The sequence below is a fragment of the Gigantopelta aegis genome, chromosome 7 (genome assembly GCF_016097555.1).
Source record: "Gigantopelta aegis isolate Gae_Host chromosome 7, Gae_host_genome, whole genome shotgun sequence".
In the NCBI taxonomy this organism is placed as follows: domain Eukaryota; kingdom Metazoa; phylum Mollusca; class Gastropoda; order Neomphalida; family Peltospiridae; genus Gigantopelta; species Gigantopelta aegis.
Window position 1 is genome coordinate 7,968,241 of NC_054705.1, and position 26,974 is coordinate 7,995,214.

Sequence of the window (26,974 nt, forward strand, 5' to 3'; positions counted from 1 at the left end):
TGGATGTCAAACATTTGGTAAATCTGAGAGAGGAAACCCGCAACAGTTTTCCATTATTAGCAAGGAATATTTTATATATGTACCATCCCAGACATGACAGCACATACCACGGCCCTTAATATGCAAGTGGTGAAGGAAGGAATTTTTTTATTTAACGAAGCACTCAACACATTTTATTTATGGTTATATGGCGTCAGATATATGGTTAAAGACCACAGAGATATTGAGGGAGGAAACTTGCTGTCACCACTTCATGGGCTACTCTTTTCTAATAGCAGCAAGGGATATTTTATATGTGGCATCCCATAGACAGGATAGCACATAGCACGGCCTTTGATGTACCAGTCATGGTGCACTGGCTGGATCGAGAAATTGCAAGTGGTGGTGCGCTGACTGGAACGATTTTTATATTGATGTTGATCATCAAATTATGTTTGCATTTACCATTGTCTGACACCTATTAGCCGATGTATTTTGCGAGCTGGGGTGTCGCTAAACATTAATTCGTTAATTAATTAATTAATTCATTCATTCATTCATTCATTCATTCATTCATTCATTCATTCATTCATTCTGACTGGAACGAGAAATAGCCCAATTGGCCCACCGAAGGGAATCGATCAGACTTTGGCTGGAGTCACTCTGATGTGTGTGTTGGTGTGTGTTTCCTTGAATCAGTATACATAACTTGGTTCATCATAAAATACCAAACCTTCAATCTGAAAAACAATCTGAAATCCTACAGATAATCCATATCAGTGAGGAAATACTATTGATCTTATTGTAAATCATTTTTTAAAGAATTAACAGTTGAATACAATGCAATTGGAACTTTTGTGTTTGTTCAAGTTGGGAATTCGAACCCACAACTGACTAAACTTGTACATCGTAAACAAGAACAACACTTCAGCCTATACAACTGCATCGTCGAAAGAACATGTAATTTAAGCTTTATAGACCTGATACTAGTGAAAGTAGTGTATTCAGGCGGAATACAACGAAGATTGCCGAATGCTCGATCAGAAAAAAGGGAAATAACAGATTACACGTTTAGCGCGTGTAATACGACTAATGTCTGCCATCTACTGCCACGAGACCAAATTGGAAATAACAAATTACACGTTTAGCGCGTGTAACACGACTGATGTCTGCCACCCACTGCCACGAGGCCAAATCGGAAATAACAAATTACACGTTTAGCGCGTGTAACACGACTGATGTCTGCCATCCACTGCCACGAGGCCAAATCGGAAAGAACAAATTTCACGTTTGGCGCGTGTAACACGACTGATTTCTGCCATCCACTGCCACGAGGCCAATTCGGAAATAACAGATTACACGTTTAGCGCGTGTAACACGACTGATGTCTGCCATCCACTGTCACGAGGCCAAATCGGAAATAACAAATTACACGTTTAGCGCGTGTAACACGACTGATGTCTGCCACCTACTGCCACGAGGCCAAATCGGAAATAACAAATTTCACGTTTGGCTCGTGTAACACGACTGATTTCTGCCATCCACTGCCACGAGGCCAAATCGGAAAGAACAAATTTCACGTTTGGCGCGTGTAACACGACTGATGTCTGCCATCCACTGCCACGAGGCCAAATCGGTAATAACAAATTACACGTTTAGCGCGTGTAACACGACTGATGTCTGCCATCCACTGCCACGAGGCGAAATCGGAAATAACAAATTACATGTTTAGCGCGTGTAACACGACTGATGTCTGCCATCCACTGCCACGAGGCCAATTCGGAAATAACAGATTACACGTTTAGCGTGTGTAACACGACTGATGTCTGCCATCCACTGCCACGAGGCCAATTCGGAAATAACAGATTACACGTTTAGCGCGTGTAACACGACTGATGTCTGCCATCCACTGTCACGAGGCCAAATCGGAAAGAACAAATTTCACGTTTGGCGCGTGTAACACGACTGATGTCTGCCATCCACTGCCACGAGGCCAAAACGGAAATAACACTCATTCATTCATTCATTCATTCATTCTGACTGGAACGAGAAATAGCCCAATTGGCCCACCGAAGGGAATCGATCAGACTTTGGCTGGAGTCACTCTGGTGTGTGTGTAGGTGTGTGTTTCCTTGAATCAGTATACATAACTTGGTTCATCATAAAATACCAAACCTTCAATCTGAAAAACAATCTGAAATCCTACACGACTGATGTCTGCCATCCATAATCCAACAAATTATTTGGCAGTGATTCTGTCTGCCATCCACTGCCACGAGGCCAACCGAAGGGAATCGATTAGACTTTGGCTGGAGTAAATACAAATTACACGTTTAGCTATTGATCTTATTGTAAATCATTTTTTAAAGAATTAACAGTTGAATACAATGCAATTGGAACTTTTGTGTTTGTTCAAGTTGGGAATTCGAACCCACAATTGACTAAACTTGTTCATCGTAAACAAGAACAACACTTCAGCCTATACAACTGCATCGTCGAAAGAACATGTAATTTAAGATTTATAGACCTGATACTAGTGAAAGTAGTGTATTCAGGCGGAATACAACGAAGATTGCCGAATGCTCGATCAGAAAAAAGGGAAATAACAGATTACACGTTTAGCGCGTGTAATACGACTAATGTCTGCCATCTACTGCCACGAGACCAAATTGGAAATAACAAATTACACGTTTAGCACGTGTAACACGACTGATGTCTGCCATCCACTGCCACGAGGCCAAATCGGAAATAACAAATTACACGTTTAGCGCGTTTCACACGACTGATGTCTGCCATCCACTGCAACGAGGCCAAATCGGAAATAACAAATTACACGTTTAGCGTGTTTGACACGACTGATGTCTGCCATCCACTGCCACGAGGCCAAATCGGAAATAACAGATTACACGTTTAGCGCGTGTAACACGACTGATGTCTGCCATCCACTGCCACGAGGCCAAGTCGGAAATAACAAATTACACGTTTAGCTCGTGTAACACGACTGATGTCTGCCATCCACTGCAAGGACAAAACGGAAATAACAAATTACACGTTTAGCGCGTGTAACACGACTGATGTCTGCCATCCACTGCCACGAGGCAAAATCGGAAATAACAAATTACACGTTTAGCGCGTATAACACGACTGATGTCTGCCATCCACTGCCACGAGGCCAATTCGGAAATAACAGATTACACGTTTAGCGCGTGTAACACGACTAATTTCTGCCATCCACTGCCACGAGGCCAATTCGGAAATAACAGATTACACGTTTAGCGCGTGTAACACGACTGATGTCTGCCATCCACTGTCACGAGGCCAAATCGGAAATAACAAATTACACGTTTAGCGCGTGTAACACGACTGATGTCTGCCATCCACTGCCACGAGGCCAAATCGGAAATAACAAATTACACGTTTAGCGCGTGTAACACGACTGATGTCTGCCATCCACTGCCACGAGGCCAAATCGGAAATAACAAATTACACGTTTAGCGCGTGTAACACGACTGATGTCTGCCATCCACTGTCACACGAGGCCAAATCGGAAATAACAGATTACACGTTTAGCGCGTGTAACACGACTGATGTCTGCCATCCACTGCCACGAGGCCAAGTCGGAAATAACAAATTACACGTTTAGCGCGTGTAACACGACTGATGTCTGCCATCCACTGCCACGAGGCCAAATCGGAAATAACAAATTACACGTTTAGCGCGTGTAACACGACTGATGTCTGCCATCCACTGCCACGAGGCCAAATCGGAAATAACCACGAGGCAAAATCGGAAATAACAAATTACACGTTTAGCGCGTGTAACACGACTGATGTCTGCCATCCACTGCCACGAGGCCAATTCGGAAATAACAGATTACACGTTTAGCGCGTGTAACACGACTGATGTCTGCCATCCACTGCCACGAGGCCAAATCGGAAATAACAAATTACACGTTTAGCGCGTGTAACACGACTGATGTCTGCCACCTACTGCCACGAGGCCAAATCGGAAATAACAAATTTCACGTTTGGCTCGTGTAACACGACTGATTTCTGCCATCCACTGCCACGAGGCCAAATCGGAAAGAACAAATTTCACGTTTGGCGCGTGTAACACGACTGATTTCTGCCATCCACTGCCACGAGGCCAATTCGGAAATAACAGATTACACGTTTAGCGCGTGTAACACGACTGATGTCTGCCATCCACTGTCACGAGGCCAAATCGGAAATAACAAATTACACGTTTAGCGCGTGTAACACGACTGATGTCTGCCACCTACTGCCACGAGGCCAAATCGGAAATAACAAATTTCACGTTTGGCTCGTGTAACACGACTGATTTCTGCCATCCACTGCCACGAGGCCAAATCGGAAAGAACAAATTTCACGTTTGGCGCGTGTAACACGACTGATTTCTGCCATCCACTGCCACGAGGCCAATTCGGAAATAACAGATTACACGTTTAGCGCGTGTAACACGACTGATGTCTGCCATCCACTGTCACGAGGCCAAATCGGAAATAACAAATTACACGTTTAGCGCGTGTAACACGACTGATGTCTGCCACCACTGCCACGAGGCCAAATCGGAAATAACAAATTTCACGTTTGGCTCGTGTAACACGACTGATTTCTGCCATCCACTGCCACGAGGCCAAATCGGAAAGAACAAATTTCACGTTTGGCGCGTGTAACACGACTGATGTCTGCCATCCACTGCCACGAGGCCAAATCGGAAATAACAAATTACACGTTTAGCGCGTGTAACACACGACTGATGTCTGCCATCCACTGCCACGAGGCCAAATCGGAAATAACAAATTACACGTTTAGCGCGTGTAACACGACTGATGTCTGCCATCCACTGCCACGAGGCCAATTCGGAAATAACAGATTACACGTTTAGCGCGTGTAACACGACTGATGTCTGCCATCCACTGCCACGAGGCCAATTCGGAAATAACAAATTACACGTTTAGCGCGTGTAACACGACTGATGTCTGCCATCCACTGCCACGAGGCCAAATCGGAAATAACAAATTACACGTTTAGCGCGTGTAACACGACTGATGTCTGCCATCCACTGCCACGAGGCCAAATCGGAAATAACAAATTACACGTTTAGCGCGTGTAACACGACTGATGTCTGCCATCCACTGCCACGAGGCCAAATCGGAAATAACAAATTACACGTTTAGCGCGTGTAACACGACTGATGTCTGCCATCCACTGCCACGAGGCCAATTCGGAAATAACAGATTACACGTTTAGCGCGTGTAACACGACTGATGTCTGCCATCCACTGCCACGAGGCCAAATCGGAAATAACAAATTACACGTTTAGCGCGTGTAACACGACTGATGTCTGCCATCCACTGTCACGAGGCCAACACGACTGATTTCTGCCATCGGAAATCGGAACAAATTTCACGTTTGGCGCGTGTAACACGACTTATGTCTGCCATCCACTGCCACGAGGCCAAATCGGTAATAACAAATTACACGTTTAGCGCGTGTAACACGACTGATGTCTGCCATCCACTGCCTCGAGGCGAAATCGGAAATAACAAATTACACGTTTAGCGCGTGTAACACAACTGATGTCTGCCATCCACTGCCACGAGGCGAAATCGGAAATAACTAATTACACGTTTAGCGCGTGTAACACGACTGATGTCTGCCATCCACTGCCACGAGGCCAAATCGGAAATAACAAATTACACGTTTAGCGCGTGTAACACGACTGATGTCTGCCATCCACTGCCACGAGGCCGAATCGGAAATAACAAATTTCACGTTTAGCGCGTGTAACACGACTGATGTCTGCCATCCACTGCCACGAGGCCAAATCGGAAATAACAAATTACACGTTTAGCGCGTATAACACGACTGATGTCTGCCACCCACTGCCACGAGGCTGCACAATCGCATCATCAAAAGAACATGCAATTTAAGCGTTATAAACCTGATACTAGTGATACTAATGTATTCAAGCGAAACTCAACGACGATTGTCGAATGCTAAATCGGAAATAACAGATGATACATTTAGCACGTGCAACACGACTAATTCCGGCCATCCACTGTAGATAATTTGCTGATCGAATTGTTTAGGTTAGACACGGAATGATCCTGTCGGTTAGGGTTATACGTTTTGTAAATATTCCTGTAATTTTTGCATTAAATATTGTAAATATCAGTTAATTTGGCAGCTACGTAAAAACGTTAATGAACAACGTTGGAGAATGCAATCTAAAGTATGAATTCGTGAGAAACAATTAATTCGTCTCTATGGGGTTCGTTAATAATTTTTTCACGAATTCACACTTTGGCGTTCATTCTCCATTACTGATAAAAATTGAGAGAGCAATTACGATATTCACAAAATAACAATATTTACAAAACAATAAAAAAAAAAATTAAAAAAAAATTATTTATTACTTTTAAGATCAAATACAATCACAGTATATACAGTGCCATTAAACATAACTTGCAAATGTCCATACATTTGGTAACATGCTAATTAAAATGTGTATACATGTTTATAGTTGAACCTGAATGAATCAATGAAAGTTTAAAGAACCCCGTTGGCTCGAATACGGAATGGTCGAATATACTGCTACACTCGAAATAAGAAGAGATGTAAACTCAAAACAGATATACTAGTAGTAAACATGACACAGCTCAGCAACAAATATTTGGATAAAGAAGCAAATCTTTACATTTGAAATACATATTTACATTTGAATAAAGTGTGAACAATTCGACAGTCTGACAAACTTATAAAACTTCTGAACTCGTTTTGGATCCATATGCGGGACGTATTCCAGTGGTAAAGCGCTCACTTGATACAGAGTCGGTTTGGTATCGATCCCCATCGGTGGGCCCATTGGGTTAATTCTCGTTCCAGCCAGTGCACCACGACTGTTATATCAACGACCGTGGTATGTGCCATCCTGTCTGTGGGATGGTACATATAAACGATCCCTTGCTACTAATGGAAAAATGTATCGGGTTTCCTCTCTGCGACTAATGTCAAAATTACCAAATGTTTGACATCTAATAGCTGATGATTAATAAATCAATGTGTTCTAGTGGCGTCGTTAAACAAGACAATATTCGTTTTGGGTCCAGTTCAAGTTAGAAAGATAAGTTTTTGAATAGCAGGGATATACTATGCGCTGTATAACGAGGATAATACTTATACTACAATTATAAAGGTGTTCAATGTTTTGTATCCAAGCAGTCAGCAAGAGTGGAGCCACATGTTACTATTTTCGTCTGTGGGATTTGATTTGGCAGTAATACGCCAATACTACACACAACTCAAGTTTATATTATTTAGTCTACAGTTCACTGATACAAACAGTTCCTCTGGTGTCATATAACATATTTATACATTTAAGAGTAATAAGTAAATAATACACACAACACGCGTTTTTTATTAAGTCTACAGTTCATTGATACCAACAGTTCCTCTGGTATCGTACAACAAGTCTATACAGTAAAGAGTAATACGCCAATACCACACGCAAGGCACACATCTTCCAGCTTTCCTGTGCTGTACTTTTTGGCCAGGTACAGCAGATGCATGACGTTATCAGAGCTCAATGTGACGTCATCCGTGTACACAAACCTGCCAAAATATCGCATAATATTTAGAATTATAATATATATAAAGAAAACGTTTTTTCTTTTCTTTTTATGCCAGTACTTTTGAAATAATGAACAAATGCATTTTGTTTTTATTTTAATTTGTTGCAACATGATTTTAGTATGTTAATGTTACGCCAATACACTAATGTTGTAATTGTTTCAATGTTGCACAGCTGGACCCATATTCACAAAATATCGTAAGTCTAGTTTTACACGTAAACGTAAATCTACGACTGAAGAGCTATTCACGAAACATCGTAAACGTAAGTTACGTGTAAAGTTGCACGTAAATATAAGAGTGCCTCCGGTGACAACTAACGCTGCACGTAAGTCGTGTACATATGATAAATCAAGCACAATCGCAGTTATTTGCCATTATTTGAGGAAAATGGCAGCACTTGCAGTAATCGAAGCAGTTCGGGATGCGGAACGCCCACGGATAGAACGTATTTTTCGTGATCGAACGGAGGTTTTAGACTCCTGTAACGATTTTGAGTTAATTTCCAAATACCGCTTTCCTAGGAACAGTATCATCGAGCTCATTGAACTGATAAACAATGATGTTGCAAGACCAACATCGAGATGTCGTGCTCTGCCAGTGCATATTCTTTACCTCCCCTAGTAAAACCGGTGACATTTGATTCTGTTACGTTTGAAATAGTAACTTTCAATTTTGTTACCTACGATATTGTATCCATGCATACAATTCCACCTGTTCAACACAACACATGTGTTTTTGTTAAATGTATGAACAGCAAGACAATATACAGTGTACAGTTACTTAAGAATGAAATACTTAATTACCTTCCATATAATATAAAAGTCAAAGTGGTTCAAACACAATATACAGTTATCAGTATGTTGCTGTTATTGACATTAACTGTATTTTAAATACTGTAGCCTACTAATTCACACCTCAATAGACAGATGTATGTGTTTTTTTCTTTGTCTGTTGATAAGCTGTTTTCACATAAAATTTTAAAACCTGCCATAATTAATAACTTATTATTAATGTTGGGTTTTTTTTCATCTTCTTCTTCTTCATTTCTTTCAGGTGTTTCTAATGCTTTTTTTTAATTTCTCGCTGAGAGAGTTACAATCTTAGATTTACGTCCAACTAAGTTACGTTTACGTTTACGACTGTCTTCGAGAATACGGTGCTTCTTGCACGTAAACGTAAATCTACGGCACACGTAAGTGCTAGTCGTAGACGTAAATTTACACTTTTTTGTGAATATGGGTCCTGGGCTATTAAAAATATCGAAAAGGACACAGTTACTGGTGATTATTTTCCAATCTTCACGACAAAACCATAATACGTGATCAGGGCAGTATCTCTGCGCAATGCATCATGGGCATTTGGCAAACTAATGGTTGGTTTTATGAATCTCAAACTAGTGCCTCGTCTAGGAGGACAGCTACTACCTAAGATATCCTTTACTGGAGACGTTATCATTCGTGCACCGCCACGATGAGGACTGCCACTACCAGACTAGTTCACTGCAAACGTTGCTTCACGAAATGTCAGATTATCAGATAAACACTACACAAGTTTATTCATTTATTTTAACTAGATTTCTGTGTTAAGATCCAACTCGGTACCCAATTCCCACACCTAAGATGTCTGTCCAGGACAGTAATTAGTTAGTGGTAACTGCTGGTTAATGAAAGAACTCTGTATTGCTGTCGGTCTAGGATCGATCCCCTTTGGTAGACCCATGGGCTATTTCTCGTTCCAATCAGTGCACCACGACTGGTATATCAAATGCCGTGGTATGTGCTATTCTGTCTGTTGGATGGCTCCTATAAAATATCCGTTGCATTCCATCAATCGAAAAGAGTAGCCCATGAAGTGGTGACAGCGAGTTTTCTCTCTCAATATATGTGTAGTCCGTAACTATATGTCTGACAACATATAACCGTAAATAAAATGTGTTGAGTGCGTCCTTAAATAAAACACGTCCTTCCTTCTTCCTGTATTGCTGCTCAGTATGTGTGTGTGGTGGTGGTGGTGGTGGTGGTGTGCGATACCTCGTTTAATACACGCATGTCTTAAATCCGATGATGTTACCACTTCCTTTCATCTTTTTTCCGTGCTTATCTCCAATTAAGGTTCAACCGCGCTGTTCTGGGCACACCTCAGCTATCTGGGCTGGCTGTTCAGTAGAGTGAGTTAGGGGTTAATTTGTTAGCGGTTAGTGAGAGAGATGAGGCTGTAGTGGTCTTACGCCTACCTATGGAGTCGTTAAAACTATGGGTGGGAGCCGATACCGGGCTGCGAACCCTGTACCTACCTGCCTTATGCCCGATAGCTTAACCACCACGCCACCGATGCCGGTACAGAACTTGATATTATGACAGTTTAACTGTATATGTATCACTTACCCGAGAAACAGATTGAAAATGTTGACGGGAACATCCGGGATATCCACCTGGCCCATTTCAGCCATTGGACCAGTAAATATGGCGGCAAACACGTGACTGCGGCTGATCAGCATGAACTTGTGAGCTTCAATTATCTCCCTTGTTGGGCCAACGCGGAACGTGACGTCACAGGCCACCTTGTTTTGTAGCATGTACAGGTTGGTTTGTGCTAGAGATTTTCGAGTCTGCCAATCATCGTTTACTCCTCCTCCTGACGTCATTCCGAGATCTCCTTTTACGACACTGTGACTATCAACTGAAATGACACAGATGGATTAGATTTTGCCCTTGTTTCTTTCCCCACCCCAACCAGCGTCCCACGACTGGTATATCAAAGTATGTACTATGTGCTGTCCTGTCCCTTGCTATGCGATGTAATGGTGTCGTTAAACAAAACAAAATAAGTTTAAACTTTAGAACCTGGCTTCAAAATGTTACCCATTTTGATAATGGCCGCCCTTGAACAGCCAAGGTGAAGACCCCGCACTTCTGTCTCTAGTCTGTGTAATACATTCTCGATTATTTCAGGCCAAACTGCATACCTCGACTTTTCCAGGATTTCGTCGTCACCCTTGTATTAGAAGTGAGCTTATATACTCTGTGCAATTTGTTTTTAAAAGTTTGTCTTGTTTAACGACACTACTAAATCACATTGATTTATTAATCATCGGTTATTGGATGTTAAACAATTGGTAATTTTGACATATAGTCTGAGAGAAAAAACCGCTACATGTTTTCATTAATAGCAAGGGATCTCTTATATGCACCATTCCATAGACATGGTAGCAAATACCACGGTCGTTGATATACCAGTCGTGGTGCACTGGTTAGAACGAGAAATAACTCAATGAGCTCACCGACGGGGGTCGATCCTAGACCGACCGTGCGTCAGGCGGATGTTTTTCCTTTAGGCTACGTCCGACCCCTCTGTACAATTTTATGTTAAGAAATTTATTTCCATAATTTGTTTATGTCAATCATTTTTATGAGAGTTGGTACGACGTTAAAATATAATATGTTTTTATATGGATTTTATTTTTATATAGTATTGTGACGTTTAAGTACCCACAATTAATGATGATAATTCGTTGTCTAGGAATATAGGAAATAAAAGTCACAATAGTAAATTGCACACCAATCGATAAAAAAGTGGTTAAAATACAAGATATCTTAATTCCCTAAATTTACATTTATGGTATTCTTTTGTACATTGTATATAATATATTTCCTTTCTCTGATTATCCTTGGCTGTTTAATTGTAGTTAAATATACAGTTATGTAATATAATCGCCATGTATATTACAATGTGTGTGTGTATAAAAGAGGACCTCGTAAGTTGTCAAACTTGTTACCGATTCTTTTATTATTTGTACAATAAAAAGCGTTCAATCAATAAAAATGAAGACACTGTGATAGACGATCTACTCCAAGTAGGCGAAAGGAGCAGTTTAAAATGGGCTATTATTGTATTAATCTGGGGTGGAACCCTCGCATTGAACCCTAGATAATAGGTACGGCCCACATCAATATAACCAAATAGCATTTCCATTGGAGCGGAATGGGGGAGGTGTTCTTGATTATAATCATTATAGTAATGTCCGGGAGTGTGTGTGTGGGGGGGGGGGGGGGATTCGGTCGAGCGTAGCGCCCAGTAGTAAAGCGTTCGCCTGATGCACGGTCGGTCTGGAATCGATCCCCGTTGGTAGGCCCATTGGGTTATTTCTCGGTCCAGCCAGTGCACCACGTCTAGTATATCAAAAGTCGTGGTACGTACTTGCCTGTATGTAGGAAAGTGCATATAAAAGATCCCTTGCTGCTAATGGAAAAATGTAGCAGGTTTTCTCTAATGACTATATGTCAGAATTACCAAATGTTTGACATCCAATAGCCAATGATTAATGAATCAATGTGCTCTAGTAGTGTCGTAAAACAAAACAAACAATCAAACAAACTACAGTAAAGTCCATGCACAGATCCATAATTTTAATGGGGTCGGCCTGTAAAATTAATGTAATATTAGGGTTGTGTTGATAAACAAGACTGCTGACATTAATTAAAGACAAAATTACTTGACCAAAGTAATAGGTGGTCGAAACCTGGTGGGCGTTTTTTCCAGTTATATTTCAAAGAAAAAACGTCGGTGGTCACAGACGTATGGGCAATTGCCCCCTGTTCTACTCTATATATAGAGGGGCGGGTAAGTGGTAAGGCGCTCGATCGATGCGCGGTCGGTATGAGATCGATCCCCGTCGGTGGGCCCATTGGGCTATTTCTCTTTCCAGCCAGTGCACCACGACTGGTATATCAAAGGCCGTGGTATGTACTACCCTGTTTGTAGGATGGTGCATATAAAAAGATCCCTTGCTGCTAATGGAAAAATGTAGCGGGTTTCCTCTAATGACTATATGTCAGAATTACCAAATGTTGGCGGTCACAGACGTAGTCAGTTGCCCGTAGGAACCTGCGGGTTTTGGTGGGGCGTAGGTCTTGTGGCCCCCACCTGAGGACGAAAATGTACGTTTGTTTGTCCTATTCTGTATAGATGCTTTTTTTTAATGTGCCCCACCACTAGAGATTATGCTCCCTCCAGATATCTTTCCTACGGCCCTAGTCCCCACGTCCCGTTCGCTTATGTCGGTGGTAGCAACTTATTCAGAACCTCTACCGACCCCCCCCCCCCCCCCATCCGCCTTCTTCCTTCCAACCGTCCTCCCTCCACGAACTCAATCACAGTCGATACTATTATAACTCTGAGACGTCCTGCTCAGTACAAGTTACAATTAGGAAGTAAACGTAACCTTACTTTTATTTCACCCGTACAAATTCTAACTGTTTTTACAAGATGAAATCTGACTTTAGTTCTATCTGCTCCTACATATAATTACCATATTACCTATAATACAGTTCTAAGAATGTCGTTTAACCAGTCACGACTTCTAGTATTGGTTTCGTTTCTTGGAAATACCTGTTTTACTAGACAAATCATAAAGAAGTCTTATGCTTAAAAGGGAAGTAGAAAAAGTCTGCCACTTATGTGGAATGATTTATGCTTTTACTATTGAAGATGTAACATTCCAATAAATAATACAAATTGGTATTGTTATGTAGCTCTTTTGGTTGTTATTTTGCATGGCTTTTTTTTTTTTTTTTTTTTTTTTTTTTGCGCTGTTTAAAATATTTTTTTATGAAAAAGGTATTTTCGCACGCTTTAAATTATTGTTTTGAAAAGGGCATTCGAACGCTTAAAAATTCAAAAAATAGTTTTGTTAGGTTGGTCGCCCTGCTGTCGTCAGATTGTATCGGCCGGTTACCTGTGTTACTGGAAAAGTTTACTCCTCAAACCACTGAATGTAGTCCCGGTTTGTGTTTAGCAGACCGTGGTTTCTCTCGTCCTAAACAAGGGCAGGACTGGGGTAATGACATAGGGGAGGGGGGGGGGGCGTACCCCATCGATATGCTGGCGTGTCGTTAAACATTCACTCATTCATTCTTCAGTCCCGCTGCGCCATGTAGCATTAAATGTGCACTCCCCAGTTACTATTATACGTATAATACACAATCCCCTTGAATTATTTGTACTCGTCATAATTATACATATAATATGCACTCCTCACTAATACATCAATTATCTTAAATGAATGTTGGATTGATAATAATTCAAGTGCTATCTATAAGGCGAGTTTGTTGTCTGAAAAAGAGATATCCTAAAACTATACATCAGTTATCTACACATTCGGCTTGAATCTAAAATCTATTGAATATATATCATATTAATCGGAGGTAATGGAAGAAAGGGGTGAATGGAGAGATTCTGGGGGATCCATCCGATCACTATATATGATGAGTTATTACTGGTATTCTGCAAATTTGCAAGGGCTGATTCAGGAACGTTTTGCCCTCCACCTAGGTCCGCCCCTGAATAATATACCCAACACCCTAGTCTAGATTCACCACAGAGATTTGTACCAACTGCTGCAAAGAGCACAGGTCATACAAAAATCAAAACATAATGATGTTAGTACATAAACAGATTTATAACATATAATATAGACTGCTGGAGTAAATATTTGTCAGAGGGAGTGCATATTATACATATAAAATAGACTTGGGAAGTGTATATTACATGTATAATATGCACTGGGGAGTGCTTACTCTACGTATAATGTTTTCTCACGAGTGCACAAATATTTAATAAAAATTCAAAGATTCAAAATTTTCAAAAAATATGTCTCTATTAGTTTGTGAAGAATACCCCTGAGAATATTTATCAAAACTCTAGACTTTTCAATGTCCAATGTTAAAATTATATTTATACTTTTAAAATGTATTAATACATTTTAAATTTCCAAAATATATCTATATATTCGCTAATACTGTAGAAGAATGAGACGTTTTATGGCTACCAACGGTCAATTTGCAATCAACTCCAAGAAAAGGAAAAATGGTAGTAAAATAGTAAGACATTAGGGTAATGTTTTGACACACGTATTCCCACATTAATCGAGTTTCCTCTCTAAGACTATATGTCAAAATTACCAAATGTTTGATACCCAGTAGCCGATGATAAATAAATCAATGTGCTTTAGTGGTGTCGTTAAACAAAACAAACTTTAACTTTGAAAATTATTTTACACCCTAAAAAACATTTTAAATATCTGATAGAAAGATGAAAAATCACATCCCAGTTGACGGTGTAATTTTACAAAACAAAATAAATAACATGTCCATAAATAGAGGGACCCAGGCCCATACCTAAATCAGCCCCTTCGTTGTTTGCAAATTATACCCCATACCACCACCCCCCCCCCCCCCCCCCACCCCCCCCCCACCCACCCCACCACACCCCCAGCACACTCCCAGAACAACCCTCTTTATGACGCACCTACCATCCCAGCACTACGCAATCACGATCGATATCGTTCAAGTCAAGATACGTCCCGGAGCTGTGGGCCGCGGGCAGTTGAACTGTTGTGGGTTCTAACTGAGTTATAAAGGTTGTATTCTTGTATTAATTAACACACCCAGTTCCTACGTCAGCTCCAAATGTTACCGAAGTTCCCTACGTCAGCTCCAAATGTTACCGAAGTTCCCTACGTCTGATCCAGTGTTACAAGTCCAGCACTCTACTGAGTGACCTAATAGGGAAATTCCCACTAGCTACTGCCAATAGGAGCACTTTATACCAAAACTACTACATGCTACCCCTTCAAGTTAAACTACGTCTCGGAGCTGTGGGTCACTAGCTACTGCCAATAGGAGCACTTTATACCCAAACTACTACATGCTACCCCTTCAAGTCAAACTACGTCTCGGAGCTGTGGGTCACTAGCTACTGCCAATAGGAGCACTTTATACCAAAACTACTACATGCTACCCCTTCAAGTCAAACTACGTCTCGGAGCTGTGGGTCACTAGCTACTGCCAATAGGAGCACTTTATACCAAAACTACTACATGCTACCCCTTCAAGTCAAACTACGTCTCGGAACTGTGGGTCACAGGCAGTTGAACTGTTATTGGTTCTAACTGGGATATAATTGTACGTTTGTGTCACTAAAGCAGTCCCTACGTCGGCTCCAACTGTAACATAAATATCAACCTCAGTTGAGGGGATTCGAACCACAGACTCTCAGAAGGAAGAAGGAAGGAAGGAAATGTTTTATTTAACGACGTACTCAACACATTTTATGTACGGTTATATGGCGTCAGACATATGGTTAAGGACCACACAGATATTGAGAGAGGAAACCCGCTGTCGCCACGTCATGGGCTACTCTTTTCGATTAACATCAAGGGATCTTTTATATGCACCATCCCACAGACAGGATAGCACGCACCACAGAATATCAGAGTCCAGCTACAATGAAAGGACAAAAAATAACAACATCCACAACCCACCCACCCTTCCAAACACACACACACAGACGCACACACGCACACACACAACTCCCCTAGTAGACAAACGAACAAACCAAGAAACCAAGAACATGTCATCAAAAGTGATAAAAAATATAGGAAGTGATTAAAAGCTAAAAACAGTCTGAAGTTATAAAAACATGAAGGTAGAGTGATAAAAGCTTAATAAAAGCTGGGGTGGGAGGTTAAGAGCGATAACTTTGTTTATGCTTTGAATTTCCCGCCTTACACGTCACACATCATACAGTGACCAGACACAGTAATGTAGGAATTGTGGCAAAGTAAATATTGCGTAAATATTCGCGAAAACTGTATCAACACAGGTGGTAAAACATCCTAGTATCGTTCAGTCGGAATCTGTATCACAATTTAATATTTTCCTAATATTTCTTGGTTTGTCAGAAAATGGTGCAACAGGAAGCTGCGGACAGGTTATGTGGTTGTGAATCAGTACCTGTTCTTTATCCGTCAGCATGCCGCTAGGGTGAACTATCAGAACAAAGAACCCTCTGTCCAGAAGAGGGAAGCGGATTTGCTGGACGATGTCCCCAAGTTGGGTTCGTAAAGTCTCCGTATTGATGGCCATGTGTTTCTTCTCACACTGGTGCTTGGCCCACTCAAAGGCAGCCTGGAATACTTCTTTCTCGTCTGCTTGGAGTTCATCAGACTTCACAACATCCAGTACGGTCTCCTGTGATAAGGTCAGAAAATGAGGTGACTCCATGGCCGACGTTCCGTTTTCCAAGATATACGTCATACACTTGTCATGTAGATTATCTTCGTTAAAGAACTTGGCTTGTTCCAGAATAGTCCAGACGTTTTCAGCCGTTAATGATATTTCTAAAAACCCAAGACACTTATCTTCCAGCTTTCCTGCGCTGTACTTTTTGGCCAGGTACAGCAGATGCATGACGTTATCCGAGTCGATTGTGACGTCATCCGTGTATAGAAACCTGCCAAAAATTTCGTATCTGATTTAAAATTATAATATATATTGTGACAATGATATTAAATGTGTGAACTACATCGGTAACATGATTTGCAATGTTTTGGCCATCAAAATATACTGCACACCATTGATAATACACCAGTGGTACAATGCAAGTTTGTTTGAAATGTATGAACTAATGCATTTCGTTTTCAACAGGATAAACTATTTGTTTTAAACCATAATTGTACTATGGTAATATTACGCCAAGACGCTAATGAGGTAACTGTATCAAGAAACACATTTACTGATGCTTTTTCACTGATGTTCAGTATATAAAACAAAGTCTGGTTATAGCAAAGTGAAATTGCAACATTTTGGAATTCGAGTTTTGAAAAGGAAAGGAAAGTAACCATTATCTCATGCTCCCCAGCACATTGTCCAGTCAGTATCAAACATACGGTAATTGCTATACAAGTTATCATAGAGAAACACCATGATAGACTAACAGTTCAATCAAATCTTAAAAATTTACCAGAAAGCTGTGCTGGAAAAATGGTCTAACACACATCCCCGAGACGGTAATGGGCGCTTTCCATTGGTTAATTGGTGTCGTTGTTGGGGAGGTAGACGGCTGTTGCTACCTGTTAATGATGTCATAACATAATCAACGGTGGGACATGACAGTGATAGTTGCACTGAGCCGTTATATCTCAGTCTTAAATCTGATGGTTTGACCACTACATCACCCATGCCGATACAGAACTCGATATCAGGACAGTCACACTGTATGTTTATCACTTACCTGAGAAACAGATTGAAAACATTGGCATCGACATCCGGGATATCCACCTCGCCCGTTTCAGCCATTGGACCATTAAACATGGTGGCAAACACGTGACTCCGGCTGATCAGCATGAACTTGTGAGCTTGAATTGTCTCCCTTGTTTGACCAACGCGGAACGTGACGTCACAGGCCACCTTGTTTTCTAGCATGAACAAGTTGGTTTGTGCTAGAGATCTTCTAGTCTGCCAGTCATCGTTCACTCCTAAAGCTTGCTGTCCTTTTCGTTTTCTCTTTCCTTTCCTCGTCATTCTACAATACTGATCACCGACTGAAATGAGTCATGCATTATGAAAGGAATGGAATGAATGTGTTTATTTAAAGTTTGTTTTGTTTAACGACACCACTGAAGCACATTGGCTAATTAATAATCGGCTATTGGATGTCAAACAGTTAATAATTATGTTATGTAGTCATCAGAGGAAACCCGCTACATTTTTCCAAAGGCAGCACGATATATTTTATATGTACTTTCCCACAGACAGGAACGCAGATACCACGGCCTTTCTTCAGTTGCTGTGCACTGGTTTGAACGAGAAAAATCCCAACCAGTTGAAAGGATCCACCGAGGTGGTTCGATCCTGCAACGCAAGCATCTCAAGCGAACACTCAACCGACTGAACTAAATCCCACCCATGTTTATTTAATCACGCTCAACACATTTTAATGACGGTTATATGTTTCTTTCAGTTATATTTATAGAAATGCATATGTGCTTAGAAATGCTACAGAGGTATAGACAATTGCCCACTGTCCTCTGAAATATTAAAAAAAAAAAAATAATAAAAATAAATAAATAAATAAAAAAAAAAAAAAAAAAAAACGGGGATAGAGGGGGAAAGAGGGGGATGCCTGTACACCCTCACTTGAGGACGAAAATATACGGTTTGTTTGTGTCCTACAATATATATGTGTGTGCCTCTACCAACTGGAGTCAACTCAATAAAGATTGTGCACCCTTACCCCAGATATCGTTGCTACAGGGCTGCCTCCCCCCCCCCCCCCCCTCGTCCCGTTCGCTCATCTCAATAGTAGCAACTTATTTAGAACCTCTACGGACCCGCTTCCTCCTCCCCCTCGCGACCATCCCCCACGAACACAATCACACTCGTTATCATTATAACCACTAGTCGTCCTGTTCAATACAACATACAAGCTACAACTTCTAGCTTCTTGTTTTTTTACGAGTTAAACACTCAAACATATTTCACTTCAATTCTACCTGCACCTACATATAATGAACATATTACCTATAATTTAGTTCTAAGAATTTCATTTTACCTGTCACGTTTGTTGGAAATACCTGTCGTCAGATGGTATTGACCTGTTTCTATTGATAGACATATACAGCCGTTGGTGGGAAAAGACAGAACCTAATTGAGCAGATCTTGATGTATCTCATTGTTAAACTCACGTGGTTGCGTGACACTGATAAACCGGTTTTAACCTTATTAATGACGTATGTAGATGTAATTATAAGATGCAGTAATGTAGTCGACATAATTGAGTTCGAAGGTTTCTATGAAAGAAATCCAAACAATGATACCCCATTATAAAATGTCGGTGTTATGTGTGTGGGGTGGGTGAGTGAGTGAGGGTGGAAGTGTTAGCACTGTCTTTGGAAGGAGGATTTGTATTTTCACAACATCAAGCAAACATTGGTAACATGTACACCAAACAAAAAAATCCCCAAGAAACTTGACACATATAACACGACACATTATAACAAGTTGTCAGAGCCCTCTATTGGCCGTGAGAGGATTACAAATCCAGCCTCCCCACCTCATGGAGGCCGTTCTGATGAATAATTGTAATAGTGTATATGTAGTATCTGTATTCAATCACCTATTGCTCAGTTATCGATAACGCTACATCATATCTAAATAACTGTGGATAATTAAGATGTTGGGGCAGAGTCTAATTCTTATTTAGATAATGACCCTTGAAATGTGAGGACCCCGCACTTTTGTCTTTACTCGGTGTACTACAGTCAGTGTACAACATTATCGATTACTTCAGGCCAAACTACATACCTCGACTTTTACAGTTTGTGTCCTACATTATCGATTACTTAGGGCCAAACTGCATACTTCAACTTTTACAGTCTGTGTACTACATTATCGATTACACCAAGCCAAACTGCATACCTTGACTTTTACAGTTTGTGTCCTACATTATCGATTACACCAGGCCAAACTGCATACCTCGACTTTTACAGTGTGTGTCCTACATTATCGATTACTTCAGGCCAAACTGCACAATTCGACTTTTACAGTCTGTGTCCTACATTATCGATTACTTCAGGCCAAACTGCATACCTCGACTTTTACAGTCTGTGTCCTACATTATCGATTACTTCAGGCCAAACTGCATACTTCGACTTTTACAGTCTGTGTACTACCTTATCGATTACTTCAGGCCAAACTGAACACCTCGACTTTTACAGTCTGTGTACTACATTATCGATTACTTCAGGCCAAACTGCATACTTCGACTTTTACAGTATGCGTACTACATCCTAGACCGACCGTTCATCAGAAGGTCGCTTTACCTCTGGGCTACGCCCCGCCCCTCTGTACAAATTTATGCTAAGTGATTTATTTCCATAATTTGTTTATGGCAATCCTTTTTATGAGAGTTGGTATGACTTTAAAAGTCAGTATGTTTTTATATGAATTTTATTTTTAGATAGTATTGGGACGTTTAAGCATCCACATTTAAAGATAATTTGTTGTCTAGATATATAGATAATTGAAAGTCGTAATAATAAGTTGCACACCAAGCAATATGTAATCAAACAATCAACAAATAAGATGTTAAAATCATAGATATTTTAATGTCTAAATTTATATTTACTGCCGCATTTGCTAACGTATCTGATTCATGCATTTCCAAATATGTTACTATTTCCTATGACAAACATTTTTTAAAACTCTTCTATCAGCATCAACGGCTTTACGTTTTAAACATCGCCATCTACTCATTTAGAAGAGCACCATTGCTTAAAGAATCGTTATTTGCTTCTGGCAAACTCCACATACGTTTGCCCGTCCTGATACCTAGCGTCTGTGAATGTTTGCCGGTATACCTCGGGCACATTCTCACGCGCTCTCAACACTGCTCCTTTTATCAAATCATAAGAAAGAAAGAAAGAAATGTTTTATTTAACGACGCACTCATCACATTTTATATACGGTTATATGGCGTCAGACATATGGTTAAGGACCACACAGATATTGAGAGAGGAAACCCACTGTCGCCTCTTCGAGGGCTACTCTTTTCGATTAGCAGCAAGGTATCATTTGTATGCATCATCCCACAGACAGGGTAATACATACCACGGCTTTTGATATACCAGTCGTGGTGCACTGGATGGGACGAGACACAAATCATAAGAAGCAGACGCCAACTGTGTTTTGTAGAGGACACACTGCAGTGCTTTCCCTTTCAATACAGACTTTCAATATTGCATAGGCCAACCCACATTATCAATCACTTGTTTTACTAACAAATGTGCTTGGTGTGTCATAACAACTATTTCGATTTTAGTATTGTAAATAACAGTCAACGATCGCCGATCGATATCACCGACGATCCGCCATGTGTGACGTTTAAGCACCCACAATTAAAGATAATTCGTTGTCTTGGAATATAGTTATGTAATTAAAGTCACAATAGTAAATTGCACACCAAGCGATTGGTAATCAAACAATCAACGATCAAGTGGTTAAAATATAAGATAGTTTAATTCTCTAACTTTGCATTTATGATATTCTTTCGTACATTGTATATAATAGATTTCCTTCCTCTAGTTATAATTGGCTGCTTAAATGTAGTTAAATATACAGTTATGTAATACAGTCATCATGTATATTGAAGAGGGTCTTGAAAGTTGTCAAACGTGTGCCCGATTATTTTATTCGTGGTACAATAAAATGTTTCCAATCGATAAAAATGAAGACACTGTAATAGACCGTCTACTCTAAGTAGGCGAAATGGGCAATTCAAAAAGGGCTATTCTTGTATTAATCGGGGGGTGAAGCCCTCTCCTTGAACCCTATATAATAGGTACGTCCCACATTAATATATCCCAATAGTATTTAAATTGGGGCGGGGTGAGGGAGGTGTTGCTTGATTATAATCATTATAGTCATGTTCGGGGTGGGGGAGGTGTTGCTTGATTATAATCATTATAGTCATGTTCGGGGTGGGGGAGGTGTTGCTTGATTATAATCATTATAGTCACGTCCGGGGCTGGGACAGACGTAGCTCAGTTCAAAAAGGGTTATTCGTGTATTAATCTGGTGGGTGAAGCCCTCAACTTGAACCCTATATAATAGGTACGGCCCACATTAATATAACCCAATAGTATTTAAATTGGTGCGAGGTGAGGGGGGTGTTGTTTGATTATAATCATTATTGTCATGTTCGGGGTGGGGGAGGTGTTGCTTGATTATAATCATTATAGTCATGTTCGGGGTGGGGGAGGTGTTGCTTGATTATAATCATTATAGTCTGGGGCGGGGTGGGGGGGGGAGGTGTTGCTTGATTATAATCATTATAGTCATGTTCGGGGTGGGGGAGGTGTTGCTTGATTATAGTCATTATAGTCTGGGGCGGGGTGGGGGAGGTGTTGCTTGATTATAATCATTATAGTCTGGGGCGGGGTGGGGGAGGTGTTGCTTGATTATAATCATTATAGTCTGGGGCGGGGTGGGGGGGGGGGTGTTGTTTGATTATAATCATTATAATCATGACCGGGGCTGGGACGGACGTAGCCCAGTGGTAAAGTGCTCGCCTGATGCGCGGTTGGTGTGGAACGATCCCCGTCGGTGGACCCATAGGACTATTTCTCGGTCCAGCCAGTGCACTACGTCTGGTATATCAAAGGCCGTGGTATGTGCTAACCTGTCTGTGAGATGGTGCATATAAAAGATCCCTTGCTGCTAACGGAAAAAGAAAATGTAGCAGTTGTTTTTGTTGTTTTTTTGTCTAATGACTATATGTCAGAATCACCAAATGTTTGACATCCAATAACCAATGATTAATCAATCAATGTGCTCTACTGGTGTCGTTAAACAAAACAAAACAATGAAACAAACTACAGTAATGTCCATGCACAGATCGATAATTTTAATGGAGACTGTCTGTAACATTAATGTAATGTAGATGGGTTGTGTTGATAAACAAGACTGCTGACATTAATTAAAGACAACATTAGTTGACCAAAATAATAGGGGTCGAAACTCCACCTAAAATCCACCCCTGGTGTGTTTTTACCAGTTGCATTTCAAAGAAAAACATCGGTGGTCACAGACGTATAGGCAATTGGCCCCTGTCCGTAGAAACCGGGGGTTTGGGTGGAATGCGGGACCTGTGGCCCGACCTAAGGACGAAAATGTACGTTAGCTAATTTTGTTCTACTCTGTATATAAAGGGGCGGGATGTATCCCAGTGGTAAGACGCTCGCTCGATGCGCGGTCCTTGTGAGATCGATCCCCGTCGGTGGGTCCATTGGGCTGTTTTCGCCTTCCAGCCAGTGCACCACGACTGGTATATCAAAGGTCGTGGTATGTACTACCCTGTCGGTGGGATGGCGTAGTCCCCTCTCTCCCGTTCGCTTATGTCTGTGGTAGCAACTTATTCCGAACCTCTACCGACCCTCTGCGTCTGCCCACCCCCTCCGGCCGCCCGTCCACGAACACAATCACAATCGATATTATTATAACAACCAGTCGTCCTACTCAATACAAGCTACAACTAGGAAGTAAACATAAACTTACTTTAACTCTCCTGTACACCGTCTAGCTGTTTTGACAAGATGAAATCTGACTTTAGTTCTATCTGCTCCTACATAAAATTACCATATTATCTATGATTCAGTTCTATGAATTTCGTTTAACCAGTCACGAGTTCTAGTATCGGTTTCGTTTCTTGGAAATACCCGTCGTCTAATTATATCGACCGGTTACCCGTGTTACTGGAAATATTTACTCCTGAATGCAGTCCCGGTTTGTGTTTAGCAGACCGTGGTATCTCTCGATCTATACAAGGGCAGAACTGGAGTGATGACATGGGGGGGGGGGGGGGGGGGTCCGTACCCCATCGATTTGCTGGGGTGTCGTTACACATTCAGTCATTCATTCTTCAGTCCCGTTGACCCGATGTAGCATTTAATGTGCACACCCTAGTTACTGTTATACGTATAATACACACTCCCTTTTAATTATTTGTACTATGCCAGTTGTACTATGTCTGAATCCTGAATACATCAATTATTTTAAAAGAACGATGGATTGATACTAATTCCAGTGCTATCTATAAGGCGAGTTTATTGTCTAAAGAAAAGATATTCTACAAATATGCATCAGTTATCTACACAGTCGGTTTGAATCTAACATCTATTCGATACATATCATATTAATCAGAGGTAATGGAAGAAAGGGGTTGGTGGAGAGATTCTGAGCAGTTGAACTGTTACGGGTTCTAACTGGGATATAATTGTACTCGTGTGTCAAGAACCCAGTCCATACGTCGGCTCCAACTGTAACATAAATATCAACCTCAAGTGAGGGGATTCGAACCACAGGCTCTCAGAAGGAAGAAGGAAGGAAATATTTCATTTAACGACGCACTCAACACATTTTATGTACGGTTATATGGCGTCGGACATACGGTTAAGGACCGCACAGATATTGAGAGAGGAAACCCGCTGTCGCCACTCCATGGGCTACTCGTTTCGATTAACAACAAGGGATCTTTTATATGCACCATCCCATAGACAGGATAACACATACCACGGACTCTCAGAGTCCAGTACTCTACTAACTTAGCTAGTAGGGAAACTCACACCAGCTACTGCCAGTAGGAGCACTTTATGCCAACACTACTACATCTATACGAACACAAGCACAATCGTTATTATAACCCACTACTCGTCCTGTTCAATACTAGCTACAACCAGGAAGTAAAATTAAACTTACTTTTAATTCTCCTGTACAACTTCTAGCTCTTTTTACGACATGAACACTCAAAGAAATCTCACTTCAATTATATCTGCTCAGGATTACATATAATTAAAATGTTACCTATGATTGTTTTCTAAGAATTTCGTATAACCAGTCTCGAGTTCTCGAGTTTCGTTTCTTGAGAATACACGTCGTCAGATTGTAGTGACCTGTTTCTATTAATAGACATTTATTAACGTCCTGGTGATGTTAACAGACCGTCGTCTTTCTTGAGCTGAACAAGGGAGGATATGAGGTGACAATATGTGGTGTATGTGTGTGTGTGATGGGGGGGGGGGGATGTGTGCGGGTGTGTGTGTGCGTGCCTTCAACATGACAAAGCACATTTTTACCTATTCCATTTCATTATATCACTGACATTTTCTACTTTCAATAACCGTAGTTTATGTGATTTCTGTGTAATCCTGAAAATTGAGTATGCCAGCGCAGTTCTGCAGTCCGTTTGGCACCCAGTAGCTGAGACCTTTAAACACTTATTCATTCCAGGACCGTAACCTCCGGGTAGAGGGGACAGGAGGGGCAGTCCCCCCTTGAGAATCTCACATATTATTTTTACTCCAGAAAATAGCATGTACATATCTCAGGGTTTAATTTGTACAGTGTTTCATATGTTTATAAAAACGTTTGCCCCCCACCTGGGTCCGCCCCTGACTGATATACACAACACCCTCGTCCAGATTCACCACAGAGTTTTGTACCAACTTTTATAAACTGCACTGTTCATAAAACATCAAAGACAATAATCATGTGAATGCGTAAATATTAGAATAGCCTAGGGGCGGAACGTAGCCCAGTGGTATAGCGCTCGCTCGATGCGAGGTCGGTGTGGGATCGATCCCCGTCGGTGGGCTGATTGGGCTAATTTTCGTTCCAGCAAGCGCACCACGACTGGTATATCAAAGGCCGTGGTATGTTCTACCCTATCTGTGGGATGGTGCATATAATAGAGTCATTGCTGCTAATCGAAAAGAGTAGCCCATGGAGTGGCGACAGCGGGTTTCCTCTCTCAATATCTTTGTGGTCCTTAACCATACGAGCAATACCTGGCGAGATGTAGCTCAGTCGATAAAGCGCTGGTTTGAGCACAGGCGTACGGGCTTCCATTTTTGTAAGGGAGGGGGGGGGGGGGGGTAGGCTGATTTCTGCTCGAATTAAATAAAACGCCTGTATAGGGTTGCAAACGAATCACTATGTACTTGTAGCACACTTTGCCCTAATATCTGTAGAATTTGAGGGTTTACTCCATCACGGTGTGTGTGTGTGGGGGGGGGGGGGGGGGTCAGTTGGACCCATTTCATCACTATTTATTTTTTCTCTCCCAAACACCAGTGCCACATTAAAGACCATGTCTGTGGAATGGTGAATATTAAAGATCCCTTGCAGCTAATTAATGAATAAAAGTTGCGTTTCCTCTAAGACAATGTGTAAAAAATACTAATATATTTGACATTCAATAGCCTATGCTTAATAAATAAATGTGCTCTAGTGGTGTCGTTAAACAAATCCCAGTGTTACTGTTCTGCGTGGAAAGTGCCAGTACAGCTTAATGAAACTAGGGGGAAAAGGGACCTCAAATCACTACCATCCCCAATTATACAAACTCTCTCTCTCTCCCGCTCTCTGTCTGTCTCTCTCTCTGTCTGTCTGTATGTCTCTCTCTCTCTCTCTCTCTCTCTCTCTCTCTCTCTCTCTCTCCTCTCTCTCTCTCTCTCTCTCTCTCTCTCTCTCTTCTCTCTCTCTCTCTCTCCTTACTGCTGTTTACTATTGTTTGTTTACAGGTATCTAGAAAAATACATCTTGTAGTGTACGATTAATAAATATATACCACTACTGGTACAAGGCAGGTGTTTAATATTTCTGTTTACAGGTATCTAGAAAAATACATCTTGTAGTGTACGATTAATAAATATATACCACTACTGGTACAACATAGATTTTTAATATTTCTGTTTACAGCTGTCTAGAAAAATACATCTTGTAGTGTGCGATTAATAAATATATACCACTACTGGTACAACATAGATTTTTAATATTTCTGTTTACAGCTGTCTAGAAAAATACATCTTGTAGTGTGCGATTAATATATATATATATATATATATATATATATATATATATATATATATATATAATATATATATATATATCACTACTAGTACAACACAGATGTTCAATAATTTTAATTATTGTCGGAAAGGA

The 26,974-nt window shown here is 40.9% G+C and overlaps 2 protein-coding genes across 4 annotated transcripts in view; both read right to left on the reverse strand.

Annotated features, from left to right (window-relative positions):
- LOC121377850 (BTB/POZ domain-containing protein 6-B-like) overlaps window positions 1-10,281 on the reverse strand; it is a 24,813-nt gene extending 14,532 nt beyond the window's left edge. The window contains exons 1-2 of the mRNA XM_041505948.1: window positions 10,022-10,281; window positions 7,499-7,616 (exon numbers count right to left, since the gene is read on the reverse strand). Of these exons, the coding sequence (XP_041361882.1) occupies window positions 7,499-7,616; window positions 10,022-10,281 (378 nt within the window). The remainder of the gene's footprint in view (window positions 1-7,498; window positions 7,617-10,021) is intronic.
- On the reverse strand, window positions 6,976-24,899 carry LOC121377475 (BTB/POZ domain-containing protein 2-like). 3 transcript variants are annotated; one of them, XM_041505484.1, is made up of 5 exons: window positions 24,731-24,899; window positions 17,709-18,018; window positions 16,430-16,928; window positions 10,022-10,316; window positions 6,976-7,616 (listed from the first exon to the last, which is right to left on the reverse strand). In XM_041505484.1, the coding sequence occupies exons 2-4, from the start codon at window positions 17,996-17,998 to the stop codon at window positions 10,296-10,298; spliced, it is 810 nt and encodes a 269-aa protein (XP_041361418.1). In that variant the 5' UTR covers window positions 17,999-18,018; window positions 24,731-24,899; the 3' UTR covers window positions 6,976-7,616; window positions 10,022-10,295. The 3 variants fall into 3 exon arrangements, with proteins under 3 accessions (XP_041361418.1, XP_041361417.1, XP_041361416.1); XM_041505483.1 differs by lacking the exons at window positions 6,976-7,616; window positions 10,022-10,316 and adding an exon at window positions 15,770-15,916; XM_041505482.1 differs by lacking the exons at window positions 6,976-7,616; window positions 10,022-10,316 and having other exon boundaries at window positions 15,940-16,928.
- Between the last annotated feature and the right edge of the window lie 2,075 nt (window positions 24,900-26,974).